At 43.5% G+C, this 21670-nt stretch overlaps 1 protein-coding gene across 1 annotated transcript in view; it reads left to right on the top strand.

The window, feature by feature from the left end:
• Nucleotides 1–19330, top strand: part of LOC119647084 (protein stand still) — a 94512-nt gene extending 75182 nt beyond the window's left edge. The window contains exons 2-5 of the mRNA XM_038047845.1: nucleotides 11002–11498; nucleotides 11589–11717; nucleotides 18803–18974; nucleotides 19036–19330. Of these exons, the coding sequence (XP_037903773.1) occupies nucleotides 11325–11498; nucleotides 11589–11717; nucleotides 18803–18974; nucleotides 19036–19295 (735 nt within the window). The 5' untranslated portion in view covers nucleotides 11002–11324 and the 3' untranslated portion in view covers nucleotides 19296–19330. The remainder of the gene's footprint in view (nucleotides 1–11001; nucleotides 11499–11588; nucleotides 11718–18802; nucleotides 18975–19035) is intronic.
• The last annotated feature ends 2340 nt before the right edge of the window (nucleotides 19331–21670 follow it).

Raw genomic sequence — 21670 nt, 5'->3', positions numbered from 1 at the left:
CGCTCCATATGATGCAAGGTCTTCTACTTTTCCGATTCATCCGATCATCCTCGCCCGGACGGATTAAGTAAGATTAAGTAACCCGCTCACCGCATCCTATCCCACAACGATTGTGGTATCGCTTATAAATTTCATCATTATAAAGGGTACGGAATCATGTAGAGGACCAAACACTTTTCGCACGATTCCCCTTTCGAACACAGCCAAGAGTTAGCAATTTTTCTTGTTAAGTACCCAGGATGCATGTCAGGGCATCCCCTTCTCTTAGACAGTTGTTGATGTGAAATGGTATCGAGAGCAATCCTGCCGCTTTTATCTGGCCTCCCACATTGGTCAGGGTTAGCCTAGTCAAACATATCAATTTCGTTAGGATACTGGATTCTCCCATGGTCGTGTACAATTTTACCCCAAGACTCAATTGTCTGCTTTGAAGGCATAGATGTAGAAGTAAAGGAGTTTTGGTTTAATTCCTGCCAAGGGACCTAATTCAACACCTCTGAAAGGGACACACAATAGGAAGGAGAAACATCAGCACCACACCATCTTCAAGGGGAAGTACCGGTTAATGTCAAATACACGCTTGACATTCATACCAATGGATGTGAGGCCTGTCTGGCACCTCAGCAGTCTTTCAATGCTGCTGCTGTAAGCTTATCATTTCCACAAGATAAATGAACCATGCCCTCATTGAAAATCAAAATAGGAACAAAATAACAATACGGAAAATAGACAGTGTGGGTGTCCCAACATTCGGTTGGAATGACCTCCATACCTCTCACCGCAACGATTTAAGCTTCTCCAATTAAGGGAGTCCATTTTGAGAGGGCTATCAATTCCTCCAGACGCTTATGAAGGCAACCCACACTAAGCGCAAAGGAGGTTTTTACAACTTAAATTAAACCATTACCAAGTAACTCTCCTTGTTTGACAGATAAGGACGGTAAACCGTATTAACGGTATTGAGATTCTGAAATCAAGGCATTGAGGACACAATGAAAATTCCGAAGAACGGCCTTATAGGTGGTATATCTACTCACAATTACAATGCTGCGCAAAGTATAACGCATTATTTGAAGTCTTTTCTCATCTGAGTACTTTACTTACACCCACTATCCAACCCTACCTCCCAAAGCCACATATTATCTAAGGATCACCAGTGGGATTCCGATGAAAAGTACGGACACAATAACCATCAGGCCATAAGCCTAAAAAACACTTCAAACACTGTGCAAAAATAACTCTACTCATTACTTCAAAGACGCAATACTGACAAACATTTTCCTACAAAATGAAAGCGCTACTAGCCTTCCCATTATTTAGGTAGATTTACCACATTCTTAAAAAAGAACATTTCGCGCAAAAGGGGGAGAAAAAATAGAACTAAAGTCCAAGCTGAAATACACTTTATGTAGAGATAATGGCCAACTAGAAACCAAATTTCAAAAAACATCCTGAGTAGAAGGCAATCAAGGCATACAACGTCAGAGCCAACAAAATTACACACAAAAGATTGGCTCCGCATTGCTTGAAACTGTATGATTTGAAAAAGTCATTGCGCATGTTCGAACTTCTTCGGAGTTAGTGCTATGTATGTAACGATTTGCATTGGTGACGAGCATGTGACATTGCACAGCTGTTTATTGCTGGTCACATGAGATGGGGAAACACACAATAGAATCATTTAGGCACCATCGACATAGCAATACATAACCCACATATGTTGTCCTTACCCCACGAATCCGCAATAACATTCCGTGCCTCCTAGACACTTGATTTGCTCGTCCTATGTTTAGTCTTCTTGTCCTGAACGCTAATAGCGAGAAGGTACCAAATGTGGGTGGACCATGCAAAGTTCGCCTCCTAAGCTTAGGAGTTGTTAGCTCCATCCTTATATTCGCACCAGGAAACAGAAGAAAATGGGAAGCTGTGTACAGCTCAAGGAGACTCCGACCATGTTGTGTTTACTATACCAGTCGATATTCTAACGAAAAAAACAAGGCCTCTCTGATTGAGAGTATGCCATCGGAAGTCTTATTTTGTTTTTCAAAGGGCCGAACAGAAAGTTACTACAGGGAACACTTAGCGCCCGAAAATATCATAGATCAAAGTCGAAAAGTTGATGACCCCACTCTATAAGAAAGTTCGACGGAAATAGATGAGTCAAAAAAAGAAAAGGCAGATAATCCGGCCCCGCAATATAATACCATATTGCACTCCCCAGAGCTGAATGGAGGGAGAAGGAGGTTGTTTTAGTGAGGAAGAATCCCACACAACCGTATGCCAGGAATCAGCGGTAACTTTTGAAGATTTCCCCCTTCCAGGCCGATTTTAAGAAGGATTTTTTTGCACAAAAGCTTAAAAGGGAACTAAAGCCTTCTATTACTGTTCTGACTGCTAAATTGCCTTGCCTACATATTTTTTTGCAGTTTGTCATTCTTACCCATCGTTAAAGATCCTACTGAGGACCAAATGCAGAAACTCAAAATTGCAAAAAAATTAATCAAATGCCACCATACACTTCAAATTTAAAAACAACAAGGTACACAATGGTCGCTGAAACTACAGCAAAAAATTGTAATAAACAAGCAGTGATTTGAAGCGATATGATAAACAGGAAACAATATTGTGATTGTCGATATTTTATTGGTAGTTCCAATTAAAATAATTGACACACATGGGTATTCTCCATTATATTGTAAGATAATCTCCAAAAATATGCACGTGAAGTTAAAATTAAACTTCTTCATTTTTCTTATCACAAGCTATCAGTCTTATCACTTCTAGCTAAAGTATATAAGGCAAATCAAGTTTTACTGCAAATCAATTCAAGAATTGAAACTTAACCATACCAAACCAAAATGCGTTTCCTCCTCCTCGCTATACTCTTTGCCGCTGTCTTCTACTTCGCATATGCGGAACCCGTCCTGCGTCTTCCAGAGAAAGTAGAAGATTTGCCAGCACATTTGGAAGACATCCCAGTCCATCATCGAGCCAGACGTGCTACCTGTGACTTATTGAGTGCTGCAAATGTTGCAAGTAGCGTCTGCGCTGCCCATTGCCTCTTGTTGGGACATTCGGGAGGTTATTGCAACTCGAAGCTTGTCTGCGTCTGCCGATAATCATTACAACCTAATTTTAGTTTATTCTAATAATAAAGACTATTGAAATTACACCTTGCTCCACTTTCAGTTGAATAGTTAGGTTTCCCAGTTCCTGGAATTCTTCTCCCTTTTCTTCCGCTTTGGCCGCTTTCGGTAATTAGAGCAACTTGTCTGGATTGCCAGTTGTGCCGGTCGTGAGTTTGGCCAAGTTAAAGTCTAATGTGTGTGGTCGTACCATTGGGGCCCCTCCCGCAACTTCGCGGTGATGCGTCACAAGTTCCTTCATTTTAATCATGATCGGAGCAAGTTATACCGCTAATCCAGCGCAATCCCTTTATAACCTCAAAAGGCATCCGTGGCGCTTTGCGTCCGCTTAGTACCCGGATCTCGCAAAATAACAAAATGGCCATGTCGCGGTGATTGAGTTTGGGTCCATGATGTTCTTTGATTGTTTGGTAGTAAACGCTACCAGTAGCGGGGCGAGAGGTAGTACTGGCCTAGTTTATCCTTAAATGAAAATACCGCCGTACTCAGTTTTAGATAGACAGATATCACTTCCAGTCTTGCCGGAGTTAATCGTCAAATCCAGCCGCAAACAATGTCACATGAGGTGATTATTCCAAATTTGGAGGAATTGCTTGAGACAAGCTTTATTGTGAGAGTCTGCATAAAGCAGTGCGCAACTAGGATACTTTCCTGCCAAGAGCGGAGATGTGCGCTGAGAGGACGTTTCTTGGTGAATACCAACGGGGAGTGGTATTGGTATATTTACCACACCTCGAGCTTCGAGGGTAAGTTCCACTGATGGCCAATATCTCCTAATTAGAACATAGTGCGCCCACCATACATATACGCCATTGTTCGCAGATCATAAAAATGCACTTTAGCTGTCTACAGTTCTTCCAGAGAAACCTACAATCCTGCTCGTGTAATTTTAGGTCGCCTTAATCGTGGGCAACTCTGGGAAAACAGGTTTCATTGCATGGAACAGCTGTCGCCCCTTCTTAAAGTGTGACCTATCCACTGCCACTTCCGTCCTCTAATCATATAACTAGTTGGAGGGATAAGTTTGTTATGTTACTCGATGAGGTAGCGAAGAACGTAGAATTTCATGGTATGAAATAATAACCGAATCAGACAATATTTCGAACATTCCATCAAACTTCCCATTTCCTTCCACGTCGGAACTATTGCACCATATTACCTGGTTTTCTGTCTATCATAAGAAAGGCTTTGGAGAATACGCTGCCAATGACATCACTGCATGTGGCTACTCCCAAATTCATTCATTGGATTGTCATTCGAGTTCGAAGTAGCTCCAAATGACGGAATAAAAATGGAGGATGGGAAAACTCTTCCTTTAATATAATACTCAAAATATTTCCGCCATCTGGGTTACTGGTCATAAACCCTGGATAGCACTAGACAACCATAGTGTTGTGAACAAACGTGAGCGGCATACCAGTGTACACTCATTAGAAAGGAGATCGCAGAACCTGGCAAGAGATATAAATTGCACCAATTTGAAATGGGACAAAAGAGTGGATTATGTTAAATACACCAGGAAGCAGACCTGTATTGGCATATGCATCCTCCCAGGGGGTCAGTTTTTCGAATTCGGGGAGGTCATTTATTGCATTTGATCTACACGTTTAGTAGGAGTTTGGTGGTTACAGGATCACAACTGTCGATCAAACCATCACCTGACGTACAGAACACATCCCACTAACAACAAAGGCAAGAAAACCTAAAGCTATAAAACCAATTAGTAAGGTAGCGAAAAAACCTCAGGAAAAGGAAAGTGAGGAACTTCGACAACAGCTCGATAGACCTTGTCCTGGTGCGTTGGCTTGTAATATTTCATAGCTACCCTAACCATCTCCAAGTGGTAAAAAGTCACAGACTTCAGATCCGCCCACGATTATGAGCAATCAAATCGCGGTCGAGACGCAGATTTTTGAGGTTTCACCAAATTCATGCCCCTCACAGAGAAATCTGTAAACGGAAGAGGAAGACTGGGCAGAAGAAAACTTCACTAGGAGGAGGGAGGAAATATAGGCTAGATCCTGAATCCTCTCCTTCACCCTTACCAGGAAAAACAAACAAAGAGAAGCCAGTGACGTGAGCACTATTGGTCTAACGCGAGAATGTGAAAATGGGGCCAAGCGGACCGAACACCGTGAACCTGGGAAGGCTCCCAGCCGGCGGCAGAGGAAGACACTGTGAAAGAAGGCGAAACTCCTTGGAAATGAGAATACAGCCAAGTGTAGTAATGTCCAGAAAAATTGCGTGCAAGGAAGCGGAACCTTCAGGTGAGGACAAACTGGTTACACTAGCGAGACATATACTGCACGCAGCACATTTTTTTGTTAGCGGTAATGCGCGCAAGAAGCATAATAGGAACATATAGTATCTGTGTTGGGCAACGTTTTATTATGCTCCACACTAACGTCTACGCTTCCTGAGAAAACTATGACCCGTATCAAATCCACGAAAATAGAAATACGGACGAAGGCGGGAAAGAAGAGGGCAAATGCGCAAACTGCAACCTCAATCGTAACCGCTTCTTTGGAAGTTTCCTCCAAAGACGACAAAGTGACAAACGCAAAATTTTCCATTCTCCCGGAATACCTGTGGGAAAAATAATGGAGCTTGGAAAGAAATCAAGGTTTCCATGATGGGTTCCTCCATTTAAAATGCACTGATGATGCTGCCTTAAATTGAGTCGTTATGCAAGTGATAAGCTCACAGCAGCGACGCAAAATCAGAACGAACACAAACTCATAGCAGCGAAATTGAGAGGTTCACGCTCTACCCCTTCAATCATCGTGCCGTCGAAACTGTTAAAGGCAACTATGCTGAGACAATTCTTTTCTCAGGACCTAGTTACGGTCTTCTTACAATACCAGACTAATGGCAAGAAAAAAAAACGTCATAGTTGCCTCTGTCTATTTACCCCCTCAAGGATCCGGTAGCGTATCAAGAATCAAGTGGTCTTGAACTTTTAATAGGGTGTGCTGCCAATACTCAACATATTTGTTGAGGGAGTAACAAATGCAGTCCTAAAGGAGAGACGCTATTTGATTACATCACTTCAGAGGGTCTCTTGACTGCGAAAGTAGAGTGCGCCCCCACGTTCATGAAGAAAAGAAGAGGTAAAGTACTAAACCTTACAATCTCGACTTAAAAGATAAGAGAGCTTTACAGACTGGTATGAACCAGACTAAGTCTCACTGTCAGACCACCTTTACATAGAATTTAGTCTAACTATTGCAGGCGAACGAACTGCAATTCAAAGGCGGAATTCTAGGAAAACAGATAAGGCAAAGGTCAATAAACTTCTTGGGAATTAAGTGCAGTTCCCTAGGCGACTAAGGACTCCTTTGGCGATAGAAGACTAGATGGAAACTCTGAATCGCATACTTTTAGAGTACTTTGAAGAGGCTTGCTATATTATTCGAGTCAATGCGGTAAAATAGTTTTCTGGTGAAATCGAGAACTCGAAAACCTCAGGAAATCAACCAGACGACATAATAAGAATGAAGACTGATCAAAGGAAAGGAACTCACAGCATGAATATAAGATTCTCGTTAAACGAGACAGATTGTGAAGAACTGGAAGGTGAACGAGCGACATCCAAGCTGTGCAGGATCCTTAAAAGGGATGGGTCGGTGAAGTTCCACTCTCTTAGAAAACCGGATGGAACTTCAAGCTCCATAGTTGAATTAGTACAGACTCTCTTGAAAGCATCCATCCTGGAGAACAGGTGACATGAGTGGGAGGGAGAGACTAGGCGATTTCTGTAAACCTTTCAACGCAAAAGTGTTGCAAGGGAAATTAGAATACTGGAAAAGCGCCAATGAAAAATGGGAGCTACTATACTGTCCTGCGAACACTTCAAAGCACTTGGCATGGATGGCATCTATTCAGCTATGCCAAACGAAGGTATATAGCACTTAGAGGGGCTACTTACAGAACTTCAGACAGATCAGCTTAACATCATGCTTGTTGTCCGTAAGAAGATACTAACGCTTTGAGGGTCCTAAGTATACTATTTTTCCGGCTCAAACGAGGCAGAGTTCCAACCATATAAGTTAGACATTCTGAGCCTAAGCGAAGTAAGATGTTGGGAGACTAGAGAGTACTCTTCTCGCTCTTGCAGCAATATGCTTTTGTACTCTGGAAACCGAGTGATAACAGACGCAAATCTGGTGTCGGGTTGTTTCTAACGGCTACCGCAAGGCGTGCTCTGTTAACGAGGATGTCGCTTTCTGGCAGACTTTTAACTACAACATGGCGAAATCGAGACTGTCCATATAGTAGAGAAGGAGGAGAGGCAGACGCTATTGTGATCGTAATGGGTGATCTGAATGCCAAGGTGGGTTCTGACAACATCTTGCTCGAAGATTTGATGAGGAAGCACGGCTTTGGCGACCATACTAAAGACAGTGGGAAGTTTGCGGATTTCTGCAGCTTTGATCTCTTCGTGATTGGTCGCACATTATTTGAACACAGAGCTTGTCATAAGGTCAGTTTAGTTTCTACTGGCGAACACCGTACGAACAATGAGGTTCACCACCTTGCGAGCAGCAGTAGATTTAGGAATAGTTTAGAGGATGTGCGTAACAAGAGAGGCGCTAACATCGGCCTCGAAAGGAGACACCATCCACTGGTTACTTACGTTTGCTTGTGTGTTGTATCCGGCACTTTTCACACAGTTAGAGAAATACGTCCCCCAAGTTTAACATCGATTGCATGATCGAGCTGCCGCTCAACGGTGGAAAAACTGTTGATACCGTCCGAAATCCCGGAAAGTTCAGCGTAGTGTGCATCATAATAGAAGGAAATTTGTTACTATGCTGGTGAAGGAAGCGCAGCAAAACACAATGCTTTCAGAAGTGCATACCACATCACGAAAGAACTTGCACGTGGCCGCAAAACTTTCGATAGTCCTGTGAAGGACGACGAGCAGATGAAGAGATGTAAAAAACACTTCACCATGGTTCTTAATAGTATCATATGCGATAGAGTTTCGCCTCTTGTGGATGAGGTGACTAGTCACCTTAACATGTGAATACGGACAGTTCCTCCAAACAAAAGAGAAATTATCTCGGCCATGCATGCACTCTTTCCGTAGAGTTATGTATCGCTGCACCTGCAATTTCTGCAGGTCTGCTACTTCCACTCGTACGGAAATCTTGTGGATGCGAGACTTTTCCGAGAGAGTGGAAGAAGGGGATGATCGTTAAGACTCAGAAAAAGGGTCCCCCGCTTTGAGTGTAATGGGGTCGCACCGTCACAAACATAATAAGTAAAATAATCCTGGAAAGTATTAAAGAACATCTAGAAAGCTTAATTGACAGAAAAGCTAGTTTCTGCTCGGGACCCTCCACTATTGACCACATCAACACCCAACGGGTCATTTTGGAACAGGGTGCGGAGTTTAGATCTTCGTTTCATCTGCTCTTCATCGATTTCGAGGAAGCATTGGACATCGGTGTCCCAATGGCAGTGGTTGCAGTGCTAGGTTTTTGTATCGAGGGTCTCGGTTCAAATCTCACCGGCGGTAGTGGGATTTGTATCGTAACTGGATGTCGGATCTCAGTCGATTCTGGAATAAGTTTAGCTGTGAATGAGTGCCTGAGTCAAATGGGGGCGAACGTAACGCAGACCACATTGCCTGTATGAATAAATAATAATAAAGTACTCTAAAATATTTCAAGGCCCAGATCCAATTAGATGGTGACGCCAAAGATTATTGTTATTATTTCGATAGCGTGAGCAGGTAGTGCATCTAGCAGTCTCTATGCAGGAGGGGCATTTCAGTGAAACTAATAGCTATTATCAGAGCGACATATGATGGCGCAAAATGTCATGTACTGCACCAAAGTAAAATCTCAGAGAATTTTGAGGTCCAAAGTGAAATCCGCCAGGGCTGCATCTTGTGACTGATATTATTTCTTCTTATTATCGGTCATGCTGCCTGGTCCGGAGGACGTGGATGAGTTCAATGGATCATGACATCTTTCTTCAAACACCTCGACTAGGCTGATAACATATGTATGCTCTATCACCGGGTCATAAACATTAACCAAATAGCTCTGTATTTGGAAAGAGAGGCAAGTTGGACTGAAGCTAGACACCTGCAAAATCAAAGCTGCCAATCTGACTGGTAATCACACTCTCTCTCCCTCTCTATATTAATCGGCAGAGCATCGATGGCATCAAGCAATTTGTATGCTATGTCTAGGTAACGTGGTTTCTGCCGATGGTGGTAAGTCGTTGGACGCATAAAAATCTGGAAATGCAGTTATCCCAACACCAACATCAAGTTGAGACTGTTTTATGATAGTGTTTTTTCTGTGTTGCTATATGAGAATAACACTTGAAAAGTGACACTCGAAGAAAGCTCCAAGCTTGTGACGTATTATCGGGGTGCGCTCGCCTGTAATTATTTCAAACGAGTAACATGGTTGGCGCACATGCCTGTCACCCGGATATGATTTGTTCGGAAATCGGAAGTGACAGTGGATAGATCACACATTAAGGAGGCATAAAAATTGCATTGCGAGCGGTGTCATGCCTCTCAAGATGGTCGACGAGCGGGTCGCCCCAAAAGCACATAGCGCAGAATATTAGAGGGTAGCGGAATCTCAGGAAGTCCATTCCAGCAAACCATGAATGAGGGCTTGTAAGTGTAATTGACGTGGTAGACACCACCAAGGGGTGATGACATGAACATGCCCGAACTGAGAGCGTTGGTGATCGATATAGCGTTGCACCCATAGTGGAGGTGTTGCGAAAAAGATGTCTTCGATGTTACGTAATGATAGCCCGTTAGCAAAGATTAACTTGAATATCCAAGTCAATGACAAACGACCCAAAGGCCGACCAAAATAGCGACGGTTTGATACCATAAACGGTGAACCTATTGTTTCCTTATGGACCAAGCTTACGACCGAGAGAAGTAAAAAACCCGATTTAGACCAGCCAGCTCCGATATCGAACAGGACATAGGCTAAGTAAGAACATAATTCTCAGAGCTCCAGTCGAAAAAGTATGGAGACCCGATAAGGATATGCTTGGGATTAGACATACACCTAATATTCAGGTCTTCACATGACACCAGGTTTCCGAATTGGTAGCAGATTCTGCTTCACATATGTACATATTGGAATGAATCCTATCATTTTTTACTATTTGTAAAAATGTTATCATGAAAACTCATAACCCGCCACCCCCAATCCAATCTAACGGATAGATGTTAACCTCTCGTTGCAGCGAGCGTTTAGTACAAGTTGGATTAATATTTTTCCCAACTGTGAATATTTACTCTGTTAGTTCACGGATAGATAACAGAATATTACAATGAAACGAGTACGCCACTAATAGTTTCCATCATCTATCTATAAGAGCGAAGAGATGTAGCTAGTAACTCGGAACAAGCTTCAGATACAATTGCTTTCAATACCATTGCTCCGCATACAAGCTGATATCAATAATTTTGAGCACTGATAACGCAAGTCGCTATTACTAGCACTCGCAATTGCAGTACTCAAAAGATAAATAGATACATTCCATCGATTGGACGATAGAAAAGATTCAAACTGAGCGTCCTAGGATCGTTCGAAAATCGATTCGAGACAATCGCAGTTAGCACAGTGATTCTTGATAAGAACCAAATCCACTCAAGGGTTAAGATATATTCTGGCATTAGTATAGTGAATCTGGTCTATCTGTCTTTTTTCCCTTCATCAATTAACGGTAATATTTTGTGAGAACTAGAATGCAATTGGCGAAAACACGTTTGTACTGACTCCAAGTGCGCCTAAACCACGCGTACTGTTCTATCTCATGAGATTTTAAAGAAACGACTCTAATTGCAAAAAAAATCTAAAAGGGACAGAGACACGGACAGGCTGCAGATCTGCGGAGTGTCTACCATGGTTCCCACGGCAGCGACAGATTACAGCTACTTTCGGAGAAGTGAATTTTCGGAAGTGCAGATCGGCAAGGGCATCAGAATTTAGTTCGTCTCCGGAGCCAACAGTAGCTTATCGGTGCAACGCATCTGAAATCTAAAACTAATTCGAGAATACAAATAACAATTGGACAACCTGACCAAAAACCTATCAACGGAACAAATAGTTGTGCTATCGACGCTCGGTGCAGTCTTTGAATCTCGTCCGACTATTCAGATTTTTCCGAGGAGTTGAGTTGGTCATGGCTAAAGTTACGATGAATTTCAATACACCTTACATTTTGAACGGTGAATTCTTCGAGATAATCGCGCAAGAAGGTGAAAGTGTAACGGTTCGTTGTCGTTACTGTGACGGCACTAGGAATATCTATAAGGGGAGCATTAAGTCTACTGGAAACTTCCACATGCATATCAAGGTAATATTTAATCTGCACTTCCTTAGCTTCACATAAGTCTAGATTTGAAGTGTGTGTTCTGAAGATATTCATATTTCTCCATTTCTAAAGCGTAAACATCCGGGCCTGGTTGCGAAAGTACACGAGAGCAAGGTGAAAGCCTTTCTAAGTCGCAGGTCTATGCAGCAGCAGAAAAGATCCTCAGGAAAGCGGCAGTATCTAAAAGCTGAAGTGGGAATGGTAAGTTATTGATGAGTGTTATCCTTCCTTATGCATAACCGTCAAAGGATCAACAAATTGTTTCTGTATTTTGTATTAAGTATCCAAATGAAGTAGCAACCATGGTCAATAATAGAATGTTGGGGGCCCTGGTATTTATATTTCATATTAACCAAGCAGAGATCTTTTTTTATGAAACTATTTCGATTCACCAAGACTGAATCGATTCCGACCAACGTTTGCCATGGCGCCTGTTTTTCGCACGATTAAGGAGAGTTTTCACATTTAAGTTTGTTTTGGGTCTAGAGAGAAAACTCTGCCTTCCCAGAAATCTCACTAGATATGGGAAAGAGATGGTTTTTGAAAATCTTACTCGTGGTTAGGTGTTCATATTATAATTAATATTCGTAAAAGGCCTTGTAAGTATCTCTCATCGTGACTTGTACTTGTATTAAAAACCACCTGATGTGTTTGGAGAAACTGTTGATAAGCACCAAACTGGCTCGAACTAGATTCGCAACTCCCAAAGCGATATAGTCGTGCGTCAACACTCCATTCTGAATTGAGTTATAAGCGTTGCTCACTGAGTGTTCTCTCTTAATCCTAAGCTACCGTCAACCGGACCTAACTACTGAAGAGTCTATGCCTGGAGAGCCCAAAGCAATTGGGTAATTTGGTACAGAGATTGGTGTTGTGGAGCTCGTGTCAAGTGATTTATCCTTTTCTTAGTGCCGTCAGAGGAACTGTACACAATATTTCATAATCAACGACGCGGTCGATGCCTGCCTTAGTAAGGAAATGTAAACATCCAGGATTTTCGCCGAGGTTCACAAATTCGATACCCCTAGTAGCTGTTCGACGTCCTGGCCTATGTCATCGTTCCATCTCAGCCAGGGTCTGTCTCATCTTCTTTTTCTACCATAGATATTATCCTTATAGACTTTTCGAGGTTCATCCCCTTCATACCCTCACCCCGCAACCTATTGAGTCGGATTTTATCCACAACCAGACGGTCATGGTGTCGCTCATAGATTTGGTCATTATGTAGGCTACGGAATCGTCCATCCTCATGTAAGGGACCAAAGATTCTTCGTAGGATTCTTCTCCCGAACGCGGCCAAGAGTTGAGTTGTTTTGCTAAAACCCCAAGTCTCTGAGGAATACATGAGGACTGGCAAGCTCATATTCTTCTACAGTAAGAGCTTTGACCCTATAGTGAGACGTTTCGAGCGGAATAGTTTTTGTAACTCTTTTGGCTGCCAACAACCGTGCGCGGATTTCATCCTCGTAGCTGCTATCGGTTATGATTTTCGCGTCTGCTCGATCTGGATGAAGGCAGTTTGTACGTCTCGGATCGTTATTCCCATGATGTCCATATTGTCAGCATAGGCCAGTAGTTGGGTGGACTTAAAGAGGATGGTGCCTCTCGCATTTTTCTCAGCATCACGGATCACTTTTTCCTGGGCCAGGTTAAACAGAACGCATGATAGGACATACCCTTGCCTTGGACCGTTGTTGATTTTGAATGGTGTCGATTGTGATCCTGCTTTTATCTGCCCTCACACATTGGCCAGGGTCAGCCTAGTCAGTCTTACCAACTTCGTCGGGATACCGAATTCTCACAAGCAGTATTTGTCCGTCGTCTTCAGTTGGCGGTCCTCCAACTCGCCGAAGCTCTGGTTATTGAGGAGTTGATCAAAATACTCAACCCATCGCCCCAATATGCCCATTCTGTTGGAAATCAGATTTCCTTCTGTCTCGGCAGGATATTCCAGTTAACCCTTTGGGGAGTTCCGTCCCCACGTACTCGAGGAAGGCGATCAGACCCGAGTCTGCAAGGGACTCATCTGAAGTGGCTTTGCCACGAAGCCTCACCGGAGGTTATCTGGTACCATGGGAACCGGGATGGCCCTCTGAGAGCATATGCTCCAGGAAAATTCCTGGAGGATGTGTTCTCGGCCCGGTTATTTGCGGTCGGCCCCTTAGTGGGAGTTTCATGGTGGTTGTGGTTATGCCTACATCGCGGGCAGAGCTCCTCGGAGCTCGAGCGTAGAGTTGCGGTGTACAACTCGGGTGCCGTACTCCTTAGTTGCGACAGAAGTGTTAGATAGGCCTCGCATCCACTGGTATGAATACTGAGCCTGCACTCAGTATAAACCAAGACCGCTGTGCTTGCATCAGAGCCCCGCCATGTGGTCCCTCAATCTGTGTCCGAAGAGGACCGTGGGATTATGCCTTCACGGCAGGTACTCACGTTAAACCCTCTCACCAGATTGTCAGAAGGGATTGTAAGTGGTGTTGTAATACGAGCTTGAAGCACCATGCCAGCGAGAAAGTGATCCGACTCTATATTTATATTGCCCCCCCCCCCCTATATGTTGTGACAATCATCAAGGCTGAGAGGTGGCGGCGTTCAATCAGCACGTGGTCAATTTGGTTGAAAGTGGTCCCGCCTGGAGGGGCCCACGTATGTTTGTGGAACGCCTTCCGCACAAACCAAGTACTTCCAACAACCATTTCGTGCGACACTGCTAACTGAATAATCCGCAGTGCGTTATCATTTGTATCCCTATATAAGCTATGGGAGCCAACGTATCGCCTGAATACGAGCTCCGTCCCTACTTCACTGTTAAAATCTTCAAGTATGATTTTGATATCATACTTGGGACAGGCTTCGAGGGTCCGCTCAACTGCCTCGTAGAAGGTATCTTTCTCCGACTCTGCAGTCTCCTCTGTAGGGACATGAGCGTTTATATATATTTCTAAATTTGCGCAGCAGGCGTTTCCCAGGTTGTATGCTCCATCGTGGGTAAAAATCCACGTTTCGCCCGACAAATACGCCATTTCTCAGAATGAAATTTATCCTTTCCTTAGTGCAATCAAAAGCACTGTGCCGAACACTTCATACTCAACGGCCCGTGTCCGGTCTAGGCCTGCCTTAGTAAGGAACTGGATACATTCGGATTTTGTGCCGAAGTTCAACAATTCGATATCCCTAGTAACTATCTGATGTCCTCAACTCCACCATCGGTTCATCTTAGGTAGATTCTGTAACGTCTGGCAAAGATTCTGGCTTCAGTCATCCTTATTTATCCGCCGCCTTCAGTTGGAGGAACCCCCAATTGGCCGATATCCTGGCTGTTGAGTAATCCTTCAAAATATTCAACTCATCGCGCTAATATGCTCATAAGATCGGAAATCGGCCTTTCCTCTTTGTTTAGGAATAATGAGTATCGAGAGGCTGTAGCATAAATTGATTAACCGCTTGGTGTAATTGTCGCCTCCATATTTAACCAATTCGGCTGTAATTCCATCGGCTCCTAGTGACTTGTGATTTTTAATTGAACGGGTTGTTTCTTCTATACTCGATGGTGGCAGTATTTGTCCGTCGCCTTCAGTTGGCGGGTCCTTCAACTCGCCGATGTTCTGATTGTTGAGCAGTTCATCAAAATACTCAACCCATCTCTCCAATATGCCCATTCTGTCGGAAATCAGATTTCCCTCTGTCTCGGCAGGATGAGCATCATGGTGCATAAGGCTTCATCCTGCTGACTTGTTGATAAAACTTGGGTGCCTGGTACAGATGCTCCCTGTACTTTCCGAGTACGTACTGGACGTATTTGCGCTTGGGTGAATATTCTGTTTTCATAATTAAGGGTTTTGTGTAACACAAAACCTTTTTAAAATCGATTCGCTGACTATGTGTCTGTCACACGCACTTTTCTCAAAAACGGTTACACCTATTTACACGAAATTTAATGGGAAGGTTGGAGCTATGAACACTCACTCATACAGTGAGTAACATCCCTCTACACTGAGTTTAAAGGGGTTCCCCATACATTCAAAAGGAGGTGTAAATATTTTTTCACAGAATATAGTCATGTGGGGTATTAAATTATTATTACTTTCCGAAACCGGTATTGGTTTTGACATTAGTTGTGATAGTACAGCGAGAGTCCAGGGGCTGAAAGCTGATCACTTATTTGAAGAGGCCATTCTCGGAAACTTCTCAACCAAAAAATTTGACAAAAAAAAACATGAGGCTGCTATTATGCGGTGCCTAGACATCAAAGTACCCTCCATATTGATTTCCGCTCAAGTAAAGTTAATAATAATAATAATCGTTGGCGCAAAAATCCAATTGGATCAGGGCCTTGAAGTGTGTTAGAGCACTTCATTCAGGACCGGAACGGTACACTACAGTATCCTGTAGGAGGCAATCTGGTCAGCATATATTTATTGGAAAGAAAATTGACTGGAAACCCCCTTTAAGTTCATCTTCTGTCGTAGCCGGCCGTGCTCTCTGCGGGCGGCCCGACCAGAGAATGCTATTTGAATCTACTCTCCTCTTGGAGCTCGGGAAGCTCCTGGGATTCAAACGTCTTCAGATAAAATGATATCACTCGCAGTCCAATGGGATGTCAGAACCTTGGCATTGGCTACTGATTCGGATACTACGGCCCGCAACGTGCTGTCCTGGTCGCAGATCTTTCCTTTCTTCTTGCTTGACCTCCGTACAGCCGTTCGCGAAGAGTTTGATGCCAGGCCTGCTGAGCTGGTGTGTGGGAAGAACCTTCGATTCCCCGGTAGTCTGGCTCTCGACAGGAAAGGCGGCCTGGGAGAGACCGAATTGTTGCGTCTACTAGGAGAGGCTGTCCCCAGACTAAAGTCATCTCCGACATTTTGTCACACGTAGCTGCGACCACACCCTTGCGAAGCTCGTTTGTCCCCACGTTCTCGTTTGTCCCCACGTTCTCGTTTGTCCCTACGTTCTCGTGAGGACTGATGCCCTCTGGAAGCCGCTGCAGCCACCACACGAGGGTCCCTATAAGGTCCTCGAGCGTGGGGAGCACTCCTCCAGTCTGGATGTCAATAGCAAGGCCAACAAAATCTCCTTGGACGGGTTGAAGCCTTTCTTCCAGCGGACCTGACTGGAAGAAAGCGAGAGCGCCGCGTACGTTTTGACGTCCACCAGTCGACCGCAGCCACGTAGCTTCGTCACGGGCTCTCTCGCCGAAAGTCAGCTGGGGCGGAGCAATACCGGGCGCCCGAAGAGGGCGGGTCCACGTTACACAGAGTGATCGTGTCAAGTAACCCATGCCTACTCATTCTGACATTTCAGAAAGTTTTAAATAAATCGTATTTCTCTAGGAACGATGAGTGCATGACAGTTGCATGAGTACACGACAGTTGCATAGACACCGGGGTTAAGCGTTATTAGGAATGGTTAACATTTAGAGGGCGGACTATATACAGAGTTTCATTTTCAGTTCCTTTCCTCCTTGATTCCACAGCCCTTATGGGGCATAGACCGTCAGCCCTTTACCTACATAGCATTCCTGTTGATTCCTGGCAATGTGCTTTAACTCCTCACATCATTTTCCAGGAAGCTCGTGAGCCATCCTGGAACGAAGAGGGGATAATTATAGTTACTTATGCACTATCACTTCCGCTCTTCTCATCAACACGTTTCGTATGCCGACAAAGTTTTCCATTTGCTATTGTCTCAGGCCTGAGTACCCCCGTGGCAAGAGGGAAATAAAAGTTGGTGAAAACTTGGAGTTTCTGCTCCTATATACATATGTTAACATCACAGAGAGGACATTGGCATGGAACAACCTAAATGTGATGCTGTTTCTGAAACAGTTGCATGGACAGTTGGACAATGCAGCACAGTCGCATTTAGCGCTGTTTATATGTCTAGCGATACCAAGTTCGATGCCACTATCGGCAGAAACAACACTGCCTAAATTAAAAAAAAAAACTGTTCGACGCCTTCAAAATTCTGCCTATTAAGATAGACAGAAAAAGTTCGATAACCAGTCAGAATGTGAACCTTGGTCTTATTGGTGTTTCTCTTCAGTCCGACTCTGCTTGCCTCCATTGGGCCCTGTTTACGCTGTCGGAAACCTCCTCGAAATCGATGAGAGCCGGTGTAGCGCTGATCTAAACTGTGCATACTGCTGCACAATAATTCAACACAGGACGATCCAGAATGGAACCTATCTACCTACCAACCTACTCTCTGTTGATCAAGCTTCGAGGCGTTGTTTGCTGCGTTCCAAAATGATTTTAGCTGATATCTTCGCGACAACAGGAAGCACACGAGTACCGATCCAGTTGTGGCACTGAATACGGGTGCCTTTCTTCGGAATCTTAAGATCATATTCACAGGATTTACGAATCAGTGGATATAGAAATTCTACGAAGACTACAGGGCTACATGGATTAATTCCACAGGAAGACCGTCAAGCCAGGCGGCTTTCACCGTTTGAGTGCTTTAATAAATAAATAAAATGAAAAATTCTGACCAATGTAATGGTGGAATTCCTATTCTTACGGTGAAAAGTTGGAGCCTGCTTGCAGGCATCAACAGAGGTCTCGGGTCCTTACATTCATTGATCCGCCTCCATGTTTCCATAGTCAGTCAGGTCTTGTGACATCTTTTTGCGATATGATCGGCAATTTGATCTGTGACGGAGATAAATACACTTTTGATGGCAATCAATATCGTCGCCCAGGCTTCTAAACAACTCCTGTCGTAGCGACCCGCATGCGTAGATGATCGAGCAGTGTTTTCAGGACCCACCTTAACTTTCAGCTCACTCTTCACGGTCCCGATGTAACCTTTACGAAAACTCTCCTGAATTGCAAGCAGTTGGTCATAAAAAAGGTCGTTTTTCTCTATACCGGGCAGTAGCATCAAAAAAATCATAAATCGTTTATAATAACGGCAGGGAAAAACTAAGTGTATTCGTAAACGTAGACTCAAAAGGCGCATCGGTTAAGTAGGAGGTTCCACAACTATTGTTTTAATGAGCTGGCAATTTATTCAGGGATCCCCTAAATTGCTATTTTATCGTTATCGGTCGGTTTTGGAAATTTTGACTTTTGTCGACAACAAGGATCGATAAAGATGACACCTTGACATAATACGAAATATCTGGAAGGTGGATGGATGCAATTCGATTGAATCTTTTGCTATTTGTGCCACTCATTCTTCTTTATTTTTAATCATGTTATCTCAAATGGATATAATTCTTCTATATATGCCCAACGATTACCCACATTTCAATTCTACTGATTTTTTCAACCGATTCTAAACAGATATCCCAGCAAATGATCCCCGTTGAAGCAGAAATCCATGCAATCGACTTAAAAACCAATTCGAACCCCCAGTCCAACCCCAAAACTACGGACATGGATATCAAATACGAAAATGCTGCTTCTGATGAGAACAGGCACATAAGAAATCTATTCGCTAATGCCATAAATCAAGGTAAGTTCCCCGTTGAACTTCCTTTCAATTATTAGAATAATATTCAAATACTTTATTCTAGCCTTCTCTCGCAATCAGGCTCCTGCACATCAGTATCCTTCAAGTTGTGCTGCCTCAAGCACCCAATCCGAGCCGACGAATCTCAGCCAAAATCACTATCAAGCGCGAATTCAAACCGAATCCGTTTTGCCTCGCATCGAAAACACATTACGAAGCATCGAACGAGAAATGCGATTGAGGAATCAAATTGAGTCCAATCGCTTGTTTCTGGAGTTAGCTAAGTTTAAGTATATTAATCCCGACTTTCACTTTCGATTCTAATTTTTGATATAAATAAAAGTGAATTAAAAGTTCAAAATGAAGGATTTTTTCCTTTTTTGTTTTCATCGATCTTTTTCTATTACCGAGAAAGTATTCTCACTGAATTTTGTACCAAAAAGACATCTTATTTATTTTATGGCTTTTATTCAAAAATAACTGTGTAAATGAATATTCTGTTTACTATGAATTTTATCTGTTAATCACTATATTTTATATAAACCAGCCTTGAACAGAAGATCAGTTTCGGAAGAGTATCAATAATAGAAATAGTTGACGAAAAATGGGGTCTTCGATATTATTGCATACATACAGACTACCTCACAACACATAGTACTGCGTGTCTTGAATTTACCCTCAATATCATCATCATCATCATCTAGATTTGTGTTAGTAAGAAACTCCAGATTTCTCGGTTTTGCGCCGAAGTTAACCAATTCGATTCCTAAAAGCTGTCTGGCGTGCTGGCCGCTCCAGCAGTAGGGTCTGCCACATCTTTCTCTACCGTAGATATTGTCCTTATAGACTTTCCGGGCGGTAACTTATTCGGCCGTATTTTATCTACAATCAGACGGTCGTGGCGTCGCTCATAAATTTCGTCGTCATAGAGGCTACGGAATCGTACATCATCATGTAGGGGGCCAAAAATTCTTCGGAGTATTTTTCTCTCGAACGCGGCCAAGATTTCGCAATTTTTCTTGCTAAGAACCCAGGTCTCCGAGGAATACACGAGGACTGGCAAGATCATTGTCTTGTACAATAAGAGCGAAACAGTTTTTGTAAGCTGAAATAGGCACTTTTGGCTCCTAACAACCGTATACGGATTTCATTATTGTTGGGAGGACTTGAAGAGGTTGGTGCCGCTTGCATTTACATTATCATTGCGGATCACTTTTTCCAGGGCCAGATTAAAGAGGACGCATGATAGGACATTCCCTTGTCTTAGACCGTTGTTGATGTCGAATGGTCTTGAGGGTGATCCTGCTGCTTTTATCTGGCATTCCACATTAGTCAGGGTTGGCCTAGTTAGTCTTATCAGCTTCGTTGGGACACTGAATTCTATCATGACCATGTACAATTTTACCCTGATTCATAGCCTTGAAATCGATCTGTTGCTGATTTGTCTGGAGTGAACTTCTTTGGTATGGGCCAATGGTGTTGTGGGCGTATGGGGCTGGGCTATCCGACCTAGCAAGATAACGGAGAATATCTTATAGATCTTACTGCACTGCGTGATACCTCCCTTTTTATGTATTAGCCAGATAATGCCTCGTTGCCAAGCGTCAGGCATGGATTCGTTGTCCTACACCTTACTTATAAGTTGATGAACCGATTGATGTAGTTGGTCGGCTCCTGGCGACTTATGATTTTTAGGCCGATGAATTGCACGAACTGTTTCTTCTATTATTGGTGGTGACAGTATTTTTCCGTCGTCTTCAATTGGCAGGACCTCCAACTCGCCGATGTTCTGGTTGTTCAATAGCTCATCAAAGTACTCAACCCATTGCTCCAATATGCCCATTCTGTCGGAAATCAGATTTCCCTCTTTGTCTCGGCAGGATGAGCATCGAGGTGTATAAGGCTTCATCCTGCTGACTTGTTGGTAAAACTTCGGCGTCTAGGGCGGTTGCTCCCTGAAATTTTCTAGTTTACAGACTTGTTGTTTCTCGCAGGCTTTCTTTTTCCGTCTGTGAAGTCGCTTCTCCGCTCGACGGAGTTCGTGATAAGTCTGTGCGCGTGCCCACGTTCCTTGAAAATGAAACACTTCTCGGTCTGCGGCATTCTTCCGGTCCGTTGCTAGCTTACATTCATCGTCAAACCAGCCGTTCCAACTTTTCTTGCGGCTGGGGCCAAATATTTTTATGGCCAATCATTTGTTGATGCTTCGTTATGAGGCTTATATTTCTAAATTTGCCTCGCAAACGCAGAGTGCATAGACTTTCGCTTATATTTTCAAAGCCGATAACGGCAGGTTTCATTTTTTGGCTGACTAAGAAATCTACTCCGAGCACATGGTTTATTGGATGGTCACTATAATATAGCGGCTCTTTTCCAGGAAACCGGTCCCTGTCCAATGCATTTCCTGCAACGCTGTTACATCAGCCCTATATTGGGACAGGGTATCGGTTAGCTGCTCAACAGCATTCGGTCTGTACAGGGAGCGCACGTTCCATGAGAAAATGCGCAAATTGTTATTCCGTTGTCGTTGCCGGGCTCTTCGTTTTGAAATTCATCCTGTCCGAGGCTCCTTCCGTGGCTTCGTAACTTTGGTTTTCGGTGTAGCGTTGTCAGCCCTACCCAACCTCCAACCTGGAGGACTAGTTGGTACATTTTGTGCCGTTTTTAGGCGCGGGAGACTCTTATTAGTTAGATAGCGG

Source organism: Hermetia illucens, chromosome 1 (assembly GCF_905115235.1).
Source record: "Hermetia illucens chromosome 1, iHerIll2.2.curated.20191125, whole genome shotgun sequence".
Lineage (NCBI taxonomy): Eukaryota > Metazoa > Arthropoda > Insecta > Diptera > Stratiomyidae > Hermetia > Hermetia illucens.
This window is presented reverse-complemented; position numbering and strand designations above follow the sequence as displayed.